General features: G+C 38.5%; 1 protein-coding gene across 4 annotated transcripts in view; it reads left to right on the top strand.

Moving 5' to 3' along the window:
• The first annotated feature begins 1,220 nt into the window (after positions 1–1,220).
• Positions 1,221–12,376, top strand: part of LOC140486218 (limbic system-associated membrane protein-like) — an 884,602-nt gene continuing 873,446 nt past the window's right edge. For all 4 annotated transcript variants that reach the window (XM_072585049.1, XM_072585050.1, XM_072585051.1 and 1 more), the window contains exon 1: positions 1,221–1,567. In XM_072585049.1, coding sequence (XP_072441150.1) covers positions 1,413–1,567 — 155 coding nt within the window. In that variant the 5' untranslated portion in view covers positions 1,221–1,412. The remainder of the gene's footprint in view (positions 1,568–12,376) is intronic.

Genomic DNA, 12,376 nt, shown 5'->3' on the forward strand with positions numbered 1-12,376 from the left:
TTAAATAAACTCGCCCACTAAATTGATCAAGCCCTGATGACTGGTTGATTGTCAGACCGTTATTATCAACATGAAAGTTCTCAGCTCCCAGATCTCTTCAGTTTGCAGCTGATCTCTAATTATCCCAACCTCCTTGTTTCATCTACACCTCATCCATCTCCTCAATGCTGAATTACCTGTGATACCAGTCTTGCTATGGGAAGCCCAACTATAACATCTGATAATATTGCTATATGGACTGATGCTGTCATTTTGCACTGAGCAATGGAAAACAGAGAACCAATTGAATGAAAACTCATAGGTCAACATTACCCTTCTGTCCCTCAGGAACGTAACCTGTGTGCATCTCTTCTCAAGGCAAGCTGCCCAAAATTTAACTGACTGAGGTGGGCAATTTGCCTTTGTAGACACAACTGGTACTACTGTTTGTTTATATTATTAGAATAAGGTCTGAGGCCCAAATGTGGGTCATTATCAGGCCTTCTGGTTACTTCACAGTTTTATGTGCATTGTCACTTATTGTCCTGGAAAATAGGACAGAAGTAGATTCTATTCTTTTATGTAATTGTTAACATTTCAGTGGGTAACTGAATAAAATCTAGTGATGTCATTGATCATGGGTTCTAACTCCTGCAGATGTTTTTCTAACAGGCTGTGCTTGCTCAAGGAACTCTGATGCAACTGTTTGCTAATTCATACAGTGTTTGAAAGTACATGCACTGGTCTAAAACAGGGATTAAAAGTTGATTAAAATGTTCACCAATGATTTCGCATTTAATTTGTTCTCTGTTTTCTACTGCTCAAATCAAAATGATTGCATTCAGTCCATATAGCAATATTATCAGCTGTTATAGTTGGGCTTCTTGCAGCGAAACTGGTGTCACAGATAATTACTGCTGGATTTTGTCTGCATCAGTCATTCACCACTGAACACTCCGTGTTTTGCAAGCTCAATTCACAAAAAATATTACTTTGCCAAAAAACAGGATTTAACTTTATTCCTCACTTTAACAGCTTGGTAAGTTTCTGCCTCAAAGCACAATTCTGTTCTCTGGGTTGAGTCGCCTCAGATGGAGCTGTTGCCATGGTGATGGAGTGGTATCAGACCTTCATCAAGCTTGCTGCCAAAGGGGTGGCTGTGGTGGTGGGAGGGTGTGGGGAGGAGGGGGAGTGCGTATGGTGGAGGGGGGAGGTGAATTTTTTAAAAAGCGTGAGGAGGGAAAGCAGTCAATTCACGCTCAGAGCATCGCTTCACATATCTCTTACAAGTGATGCCTCTGCTGTCAGATTAGTGGGAACTCAGCTGGGGCTTGGAATTGCAAAGCTTGCGATTAGTGAAGACAGCTTTAGTGTTGCTACAGTGTTTGGGAGAGCTTTCTCTCTTAGTCCGACCCGTTCATCCTGTTCTGACAATGGTATCTCGGGGTCCTTTTTATCAGCGCCCACTACCCGTAATCCTTCTGAGATTTCTCTGCCTTCTTCCAACAGGACTGCCGGTTAGAAGCGTGAACTTCTCCAGGGAGTCGGACAACATCACCATCAGGCAGGGAGACACGGCTATCCTCAGGTAGGAACCACAAGTTAATTACGTGGAATGAAGTACAAACAGACTCATTGATATCCTGTTGCTGTTTCGAACGCTTTGAGGGAATTCATTTCTATGGTTTGTTTTTAAAATGATAATCATAGGCTAAGGATCTGAGAGATTTCCAATCGTCTCTAGTGTTATGCAGGTCATTTTTTTCTGTTCTGCAGCTTCTTTACAGCCTTGTTTTAAAATGCTGGTGTGAACAGTATCCTTTAATAAATAAAAAAATGCAAAGTGGATCTATGAGCATACACTCTCAGCTATTCAAAGGGTTATATATTTGCTTACAGACAGCCTGGAAACATACAATACACAGCACAAAACTGAATGCTTCAGAGGAAACATTAGGAAATTGTTTCGATAATATGTTCTTAACAGAAGTGATTTTGAACTTGCTCTTCCACGAAAACATTGAGATAACCAGAAGGATAAATAATGAGATAAAAGTAACTCTTTCTAATCCAAGTATTTTTCAAATAAAGGCTAATTCCTTGGTTCTTGCACTTCTTGGCAGCAATAGGTTTTGCATTTAACTGCTGAAGTAGCAGCTTCAAAAATACAGCTATTCTTGCAGCACGTCTCATTTAAAATGATAACTTATACACTGAGACTATTACAATGTCAACACATATTGCATGTGTGACACAGTCTGTGTGTTATGGCAGAAACAGAGAGGAGGAAGCAAATCATGAGGATTCTTTTTATTGAATTAGGTAACGAAATGAATGATTTTAAGCATGATTTCCCTCGCCTAACAACAATCGAGCTAGTTTAAAAATGTGCATGTATAGTAATCATATTTGAGTGCGAATGTACCTTTATATACTTGTGCACCAAATGTCTATTTATTGGTTTATTCGTCTCTGCCCAGTCTACTATTAAAGATTGAACAAAATGCATTGTTGAAGTTATCATAAATCTAAAACAAGATACTGAGGGGGAGGATTGAATGTACTATCATGGCACTGTCTTGCCACTGAGCAGGTGTTGAGGGGGAGGAGAGAGTCTATACAAAGTTTCTATTAGGTAATTAACCCTTTCATCCCATGTTCTTTAATATTTGGTTGGGCATTCTTCCTGTAATTACTTTGAATTTCATTTTTCCCCTTTTCTTGCTTGCTGATTTATTCTTCTCTGTTGTTCAAATTTGCATTGGTTACATTGGAGGATTCCTATAGATAATTTTATAGGATATTAGATTTAAGAGCTGAAGTTTCCAAACGGAATCGGGATATTTTAATAGCTGTGGCAATATGCTGCAAACTCATTTATCTGATACCTGAGTGGCACTTAAAGCTTCAAGCACTCAGTGCATAGATCATGCCACATTTTCTCCCTTCCCTTCAATTCATAGTAAGTTGCAGGTTTTATATGGCTGTTGATACTGCTCCATTGCAATGTGCAAAGGCCCATCCTTTATATATAAGCCTGTTTTGAGTGTTAGCCATTCAGCTCTGTGGTGCATTGCAGTCACACCTATCCATAGATGCACATGTCCTGGAGAAGTTCACAGTTTCTCATCAAACGTGAGAACTCTATTTGATGTGTTTTGTTCTGTCTTGAACTGAAGGACAGAGGGTCACCACTTCCATCTTAAAGTTATAGCTCAGAACAGACCATGGTGTAAACCTGTTTGTTTCTTCTATATTCATTAGTTGTATACAGTACGTGCATCATATATTTGTGTTTATGTTTATATTTGTATTCAGTCAGCATTCTTATAACATAAAAACAATATTTTCAAAAACAGCTTTCTTGGCTAAAACAACAAAATGGGAGGCAGGAAATGATTGGAGCTTCTTTTGTGACTTATAGACAGGTAAACTTTAGTTGAGAAGGTTTTCTGTACAGACGTGTGTCTACTGTATGGCAGCCTCTACATTTTATGTGTGCATTGTATTTAATATCGAAATAAAAATAGAAACTGGAAAAAAAATTATGTTTCAGAAAATTTAGTGCTTGCTGTGACTCAAGCATTTCCTGGCTGTTACACTGGGACCTAAATGAATTTTAGAACAAGCTGTTATTGACTCTGCTGGGAAGTTCTATGTGAAGTGAAAGTGCAGCTTTAATCACAACTTGAAAAGATTGCATGTTGCTTCAGAAAACCAAGCTGCATTTTGAAAGAACAGGTGAGCCGTCTCAACACCTCCCCACCTCAATCACTCAGTATTTTGTGACACAAAGGCATATCAGCCATATCTTAGGTTTGATCCTGAGCCATGGTAAATTAACTTAGCTGTGGTTAGCTGATTCAGTCAGAGAGAGTGCAGTGAGACTATAACCAGCCTCTTCATTGGATTGTTTGTGGAGCTGGGAAGGCAATCACCTTGAATATCTGATTCTGTTCATTATCATTAATTGCTATTGTACAGAACGGATGCAAAGTCAGAAGAGGGCTTGGCTAGATAACTTCATTTTGAAACAGCCTACCATTGGTAATCAGCTGGGTTCTTCCATAATCAACAAACACTTACTGTGCGGAGTGGCTGAAAAGCGAGCTAATCTAAACCACATGTACATCAACTTGAATTACAGCCTTCAAGGGTAAAGTAAAGAATGGCAGGGTAATATTTAAGATCATATTATGTGGCCTCCATTCAGGAGAGGTGACAGGTTCTTAAAGCTAGGCTATTATTCATTTGAAAATCTCAGATGTTGGTAATCAGCAATAAAATAAGCACATCGCCAAAGATATGCATATTTGTGATTTCTCTTCAGCTTTCTTCATTTGAAATTTGAAAATATATCATTCGATATGATACTAGGTTCTGCATGTCCCAATGTCACTCTTAATCACACTGATAGAAAATGCACCGTAGTTGTACTCTAGCGAGGATTTCTGTACTCCTGTGACCACTGCTGGCTGCCTGTAATAATCTGTGGCAGATGGAGGCCATTGATCTATTTAGTCTAGCTACTGGTGATGCTGACAGTCTGGTAAAGTTAACAAGAAAATGTTTACTTGATCTAGCACAAGTTACAGTTCACACAAGTACGTTCATATCTCTCCCTTCACAGTCTCTGTCTCTCTATGTGAGACTGTCCATGTGACTGTATATTTGACATCATCACAATGGGTGGTGCTGATCACACTTGACCAGATGTTAACCCTTTCAGGCCCTTATACAACATGTACTACTTGAACTCTTTTTGGACAAGTGGTGTGAAGATGGTGAAGTGGTGGCAGCAACTGATTGCTGTAGGTTGCTTGCTGTCTGCTTGCTCTCCTGGCAGTTTCCTTCTGTGCAAAAGCAAGCAGGAACTAGGTGAAAATCGATCTAGGCACACACCCCCTACAACAGAAATTGGTCATGAAGGATAGATAGGCATGAAAGAAAAATGTAGGTTTCATCTGGTTATATTTAAGAAACCTATGAATAATGGTTAAAATAAACATGATCCTAATCTGGCCGCAAGTACGTGAGGATTGTTGTCAGTTTGATGCCTCCAGCAGAGAGACACTGTTTGTCAGCTTGCTTGTGCATAAAAGGCAGTGACAACTCAGTGACTCAGCAAAATTTTGCTTGGTCAAGCAAAGCTCTCAGATCAAAAATCGAAGCCCATTAGGCACAGTTTAACATGAACTGTACTGTTATACATGTGATTTTCTTGTCCTGAAATTAGTAAAACTGGTTTATGACAGTTAGTTCATTGATTATAACGTTGATGCATGATGGCCAATAAAAGGCTCAGTGGTTAGTACTGCTGTCTCGCAGCGCCAGGGACCCGGGTTCGAATCCAGCCTCTGGCGACTATCTGTGTGGAGTTTGCACATTCTCCCCGTGTCTGCGTGGGTTTCCTCCAGGTGCTCCGGTTTCCTCCCACAATCCAAAGATGTGCAGGTCAGGTGAATTGGCCATGCCAAATTGGCCATAGTGATAGGTGCATTAGTAGGGGAATGGGTTATGGGTGGGTTACTCTTTGGAGGGTAGGTGTGGACTTGTTGGGCCGAAGGGCCTGTTTCCACATTGTAGGGAATCTAATCTAATACTGAAATCCATTAAAGTATTAAGTGTATATTTTTATATTGAATATTAATGTTATATGCTAACCTTGGATTTATTTGCCAAATTTTACACATTTAATAAAATAGTAAACCCTCATTTAAGTAGATTAAGAAACCAGGTAAAAGATTTACTTTGCAAAAAAATGAAATAAAAGCTATCGCCTGGACCCAAGGATATTAAGGTGAAGTTGGGCTGTGTTGCTAAATGCCATGACAACCCCTATCATTCAACTGTGAAAATGTAACTTTTTGAAACTATTTCCACTCAGTAAATGTCAATGAAAGGAAGAAGTAGTAAACAGAAATGAAAACGTAATTGTCTAGTTTTAAGTTAATAATTAAGTAACAAATTTTACCCAAAGGTGAAATATGGAGCATAGATTGAATCAGATCCTTCCCCCCAGCCCCATATTCCTGTGCCTGTTGTAATATCTCTCAATTTTACTCCTGACTGGTTCTAAAATGGCTGCAGGGTTGCCTGGCATCCTTTGGTATTTCATCTAAACCCTGAATGACTGTGGACAGGGATCAAATGTTAAATCAAGTTTTGTCCTCTCTTGAATTGTGAGAAGAGTGATCACAATCAGAAACTCTGACCAGTTTATCTGTCCTAACCTTGGGTCAGTATTGCTAACTATGTATGTCACAACTGCCATTACAGCTAGGTCAGTTAAGTCAGCATAAATTGAGGTCTTTTGAACATTGTCTTCATAAATGAAAAATCATAAGGGGAGTCGAGTGACAGCAGAGCTGGAATGCAGGTATTGCCGAATAGTGCATAACTGCTGTACTTATAAAACATTTCAATTTGGTTAAAAATCACATAACACCAGGCTATAGTCCAACAGGTTTATTTGGAAGCGCTAGCTTTCAGAGTGCTGCTCCTTGACAACCACCTGATGAAGGAGCAGCGCTCCGAAAGCTAGTACATCCAAATAAACCTGTTGGACTATAGCCTGATGTTGTGTGATTTTTAATTTTTATACCCCAGTCCAACAACGGCATCTCCAAATCATTTCAGTTTGGTGTATTTAACTTTTTGATAGCCTCTTAATATTTGTTTGGGAATTTTGCAAGTATATGCTAACAATGTAGTAGCAGTACCATGTTGCTCACAGAATTTGCAAGTATATGCAGTACTCTCTGTTCACCAAGATGCTGCAGTGAAGTGCTATGTTGTCATATATTCTGATGATTAATGCAAATGTCTGCTACGAGCATTGACAGTAGAGAATGCTGGGCTTCAGTTCATACTAGTAAAAGGAGCACTGCCTGCAGACAACAGCAACAAAAAGTGTGCATTTATATAACACATTTAACAGAATAAAAACAATAAAAATGTGACACTTCACCTCACCGTTAACATTTCCCACAATAAAACAGTCCATGCTTTTGTCTTCCAAATTGTGTCCTGAACATGCTACTTCAGTTTCCGTAGAAGATGGTGGTGGAGTAGGACTCCTGAGTGAGAGATCACCTACTCTGTCCATTTATTTTCTTTTTGTCTCTTTCTTTGTGTTTCTTTCACTTTTTCTTTTTACCTCCCATCTTTGGGCAGCACAGGCTATGGTCTGGGATGAAAGCCAGTGCAGATTCTGGCCTCAGCTTGGACTCGGACATGCAGCCTTGAATTGAAGCCCGCCACAGAGGGATGGAAGGACTGTTCTTCTGAACTCTTATTTCTCTATTTTTTAAATTATTGCTGGACATCTTATTTCTTTATTTTTCCATTTTTTCCCTTAAGAATCTGTACCTAGGTATCTCCGTACCTAAAATGACACCATAAGTGATGCCTTGTGAATTTTTCACTGTACTCATGTGAGTACATGTGACAATAAAGCTAATTGCACAGCCAGGCCTCGGACTAGTAACACAGCAAAGCAACCACAACAGACTGAAAAACATAAAAGTCTGCAGATGCATTCCTGTACTACATTGATGGAATGCAGATGTTGAATAAATCAGTGTAACTAATCTTTGTGAATTTTTCTATTAACTTTTATCCACACAGGATATTTTAGTGTATGATAGAGTGATATTATCTTTGCACATTTGTAGCTGTGAGTTTCTGAGATAATATCATGAATTGATCATTGTTTGGAATTATAATTTAACGCTGTTGAACTTGAGGTTATTTGGCATTATATGTCATTTGTATCGCTGCTGCAATGACCACTGTTTATTCCCCTCAAAAAGATTAAAATATGGGAAATGTAATCAAGGTTTAAATGCACTTTTTGCCATATTGTCATTCAAGGTAAATTGCCAGATTTGAAATCAATAAAATATAAAAATTACAGCTGATTTGATTGTCCTGCTGATGGAAACAACAGTTCATCACAATTGTTTACAGTTTTTTCCTCACAATTTATACTCCTAATATTTGCTTCTCTGTTTTGACTCCTGTGCTTGACTATCTCTTTACTTTCTTAAAAATGTGTTGCTGGAAAAGCGCAGCAGGTCAGGCAGCATCAAAGGAGCAGGAGAATAAGCCCTTCTTCAGGCTTATGCCCGAAACGTCGATTCTCCTGCTCCTTTGATGCTGCCTGACCTGCTGTGCTTTTCCAGCAACACATTTTTAATCTCTGATCTCCAGCATCTGCAGTCCTCACTTTCTCCTATCTCTTTACTTTCTGACTTGATGGTCAGAATTGGCTGCCTCATTCAGGATTTGAGAGAAAAGAAAACTCAGATGCTTCAATCCAAAGTAGACAAGCAGGAGGTTGGAAGAACACAGCAAGTCAAGCAGCATCAGAAGGTGGAGAAGTCGATGTTTTGGGTATAGCCCCTCTTCAAGAATGGGGTTGGGGGTAGGGGGAGCTGCAGATAAAGTGTGGGGAGAAGGTTCTGGGTGGGAATGGGGGGAAGTGGTGAGGTATCAATAGGTGAATACAGGTGATGGGTACCAACCAGGTCATACCCACCACCTGTATTCATTTATCACTACCTCATCACTCCAGTCCTCTCCCCACCCATAACCCCCTCCTCTCTTTATCTGCTGATCACCCAACTCCCAACCCCATTCCTGAAGAAATATACACAAAACATCGACATCTCCATCTCCTGATGCTGCCTGGTTTGCTGTGCTTTTCCAGCCTCCTGCTTGTCTACTCATTCAGGGTTTGTTCTGATGTGATGATACTATGGTTTTAACCCTTTTTTGAACTTCTTTTTGTGAAGAAAGGTTGAGACTGAGGTGCAGAGCAATCTCTTCAAAGCCAATAAAGTAAATGGCTTGTGAGGCTTTTTTTTAAGTTGGAACAATAGAAGCAGCCTGAAAGAGTGGAGTCAATCTCCTGCAGAACCAAGATTTTTAGTTTTAGCTTTCTGCAGCTGCTAGGGTCTTAAACCCGGATGCAGAAGCTCTTTTCCTCTCTCTGTTACAGTTAAAGATTGGGATTCTCTTCCTGTTTCTAAAATTACATGTGAGACAATCTATTTTATTGATTTTACCTTTGCCAAAGCTGTGTTTATGGGATGTTACTGTCTTGGAACAGTTAATTCCTAGTGGTTAATATATAATTTTGTTATGTCTTTTGAGTTACAGTTAATACATTTTTTTCACTTGTTTTTAATTTGTCTGTATTTTAAGTATAGTGTAAAACTAAAGCATGTTTTGCTTACATTAAATAGTTTGACAAATTGAATTGCATCCTGAATACAATGCCTTACACTCATCTTTAAAATAAGAAAAAAAGTGTTCAGGCTACCTTCTTAACAAGGAGGCTTGCCCTGGTCTATAACACTAAGTAGAGCAATACGAAATTAATCTCATGATATAATTCAACAACCATTTGACTTTGCTTGTTGCTATTCTATGTCATTTGGATATTTAGTATCAAATCTTCCAAGACATGTTCAGCTTCACTGTTCAATAACTGAATACTGTGGATAGAATAAATGTACCATTCACTTTTTCTCCCCTTCCTCTGTATGGCACTTTGTTATTTGTCTGTATTTAGTTTAGTTTTCCATTGTCCTCCTGACCTGCAAATCTTGATCAACTCATCCTTTAATTTGGGAGTAAGCAAATTATTGTCCATCCTGGTAGTGTATCTTTTGCCAATTTGTCCACTTTCCATCCATTCTCAATCCATTTTCTTAATTCAGTTGAGACACAGCAGTGCTGTAAGAATTTTGTCCTGATATACCACAGTCAATATTGCCCACACATTTTTGTATTTGTTGTGTCTTACTCATTAGCTAGTTTCATATATACTTCCAAGGTATACCCTGAATCCTCTTGGCTTTGTGTTGAAAGAATAGTGTTTTCTTGTCTCATTTTAGGTTCCATTAATCCCAATTCATTTGTCATTTCCTCAAATAAATCAAGGAATTCAGATTGGCAGAGTCGTTTTTGTATGCAAGTCGATTGCTGTTTACAGAATTGATATTGTTCAGTTGTTCCTCTAGCTTCATCCTGATAATTTTATAAATTATTTTCCTCGACATGGAATATGATGCCTTTGTTTTTCCACCCTTTTGAATTTGAGTAACATATCAGTTCCATTCTTGTTCTACTTCCCCTTGGATCAATGATTTGAAGTTGAATATTTTAATTGTTCTGTGTTTGGTTCTGCTAATTTAGTAACTGCTTCCTGTACATTTAATAGCTTGGACTTTGGGTGAAATGAGAACATTAAGAAAATCCACCAAAGTTTTGGAAGGAATCTTGCTCTGAGATGTGAACATGTGTTAAAAATGTGTGAAGTTCTCAGCTGTTTAAAAGTCTGTGTCTAAACTGTTTGGATTTAGAATTAGAGTTATCTCCACAATGCTCTGGAATAAATCAAATGTCGCAGCAACCTGATGCACATTTAAAAATGGTACCCTCTGAATGACAGTTGCTTTTTTCATTATTTATCCCTGATGTTTTATGTGTTTTGAAACCAATTTATCTGTCCAGATCCTGCCTAGCATTGATTTTAATTTGAGAGAGCATGTTGATCATGCCTTTCTTTATAAAAGTTGGTGGAATTAGTCATCCAGAATAATTTGATATTTATGTTCATCCACAGATTCAAACCTTAATGCATTTTCTTTCATTTTTCACCTCTCCTGTCACCACAGTCTCATTACCTTATGGTACTGCGTCATGTTTTTATGTTAATACTTAGCCTCATCTGCTGTACTTTTACCCAAGTCATACCTCTTAGATTACAATTTGATGTGGAGTCATACAATGTACAAAATGGAAACAGACTATTCAATCCAACTTGTCCACACCAATGGGATTACCTGACCTAATTCCATTTGCCACAATTTGGCCCAAATCCCCATAAAGCTTTCCTATTTGTATACCCACCAAGATGCCTTTTAAATGTTGTAATTGTTTCCACCACCTCAACTTCCTCTGGCAGCTCATTCCATACATATCCTGTCCTCTGCATGAAAAGTTACCCCTCAGGTCCTTTTTAAAATCTTTCCCCTCTTTTCTTAAACCTATACCTAAATTCTTGTACCCATTCCCAATGGATCGCTTCTCTTTGTTTTACTGTATATTTCCTAGCTCAACAAGTTTAACTTTTGTTTCCTGATTAATTTTGTACAGCATTTGTTTAATTTGAATTTGCTGGTATGAAGATATGCCAGCATATCTTCTACATTTGTAGCACTTCGCGTTTAAATGTAATCCACTTAAAACAACTGAAGCTTATTCGAGAGATTTCTTCGATGTATTTGTTATAGCTGCTCCCTATTTCCTTGTATTTAACCATTTTAAAAAATATGTGTTGGCTCCTGGTCATAGATATTTCTGATTGCCAGACTGTGTGAATTATTCTAATTCTGTAATTGTTGTCCCCACTGGCAACATCTTTTGTACCTTTTCTTGGTCATTAAATATGAATACTAGAACAAGATGAGTATTGTCTGTCGAGACTTCTTTGCACATTGGATCACAAACATTATCTATCAACTCTGATTCAAAGTAACCTGAATTTACCCTGTATTAATTCTTCATTCAAAGCCATGCATGTATTCTGACATACTTCTGAATCACATCACAAAATAAATTGTATTCTCTATGATGGCATGATGATCTATAACCTACCTCTATGATTATAATGATAATGTATTTAATTTTATCGTTAAAACTTAAAAAGCTCGAAATACTTAGCAGGTCTGGTAACATGGGGTCATAGTGTGACACAGCACAGAAACAGATTGTTCAGTCCAACCAGTCCATGCTAAACATAACCCCAAACTAAACTAGTCCCACCTGCCTGCTCCTGGGCTATATCCCTCCAAATCTTTCCTCTTCGTGTACTTATCCAAGTGTCTTTTCTGGAAAGAGAAGCAGTATAAATGTAAGAATGTTATTGTAGAGCCAGTGTTTCATCAGGCCACTGGAGATTGAGCAAAAGCCCCGTGTTGCTTATTCCAGTGAAGTTCCACCAAATTTAATGCCAGTCAGCATTCAAAAGACCTTAAGCTAGGTTTCACCCAGTTAGAGTTGCCAGCCTATCCGAAGCCATGGCTATGGTTGGGACAACATCCAGGATTGCAGAGGAGGGTAAGTGATTTATGGGAAGGGGGTTTGTTTCTGGTGCCAGTAATCATGGGGGGAAAGGGCAGGGGAGTTGAAGAAAGAACAGAGGCTGACAGGGAAGGGTAGGAGGGGAAATAACAAAACATGACATGGTGGAATACTCAAATTATTAAATGTTAATAAATAAAATTAAATGCAATGAAAGGCAAAAAGGGACAACAGTTGGGCAAGTAAATAAATAAATGATGGATTCAGTGTGATTTAAATAGCGACATCAAAATCCTTACCA

This window comes from Chiloscyllium punctatum, chromosome 15 (assembly GCF_047496795.1).
Source record: "Chiloscyllium punctatum isolate Juve2018m chromosome 15, sChiPun1.3, whole genome shotgun sequence".
In the NCBI taxonomy this organism is placed as follows: Eukaryota; Metazoa; Chordata; class Chondrichthyes; order Orectolobiformes; family Hemiscylliidae; genus Chiloscyllium; species Chiloscyllium punctatum.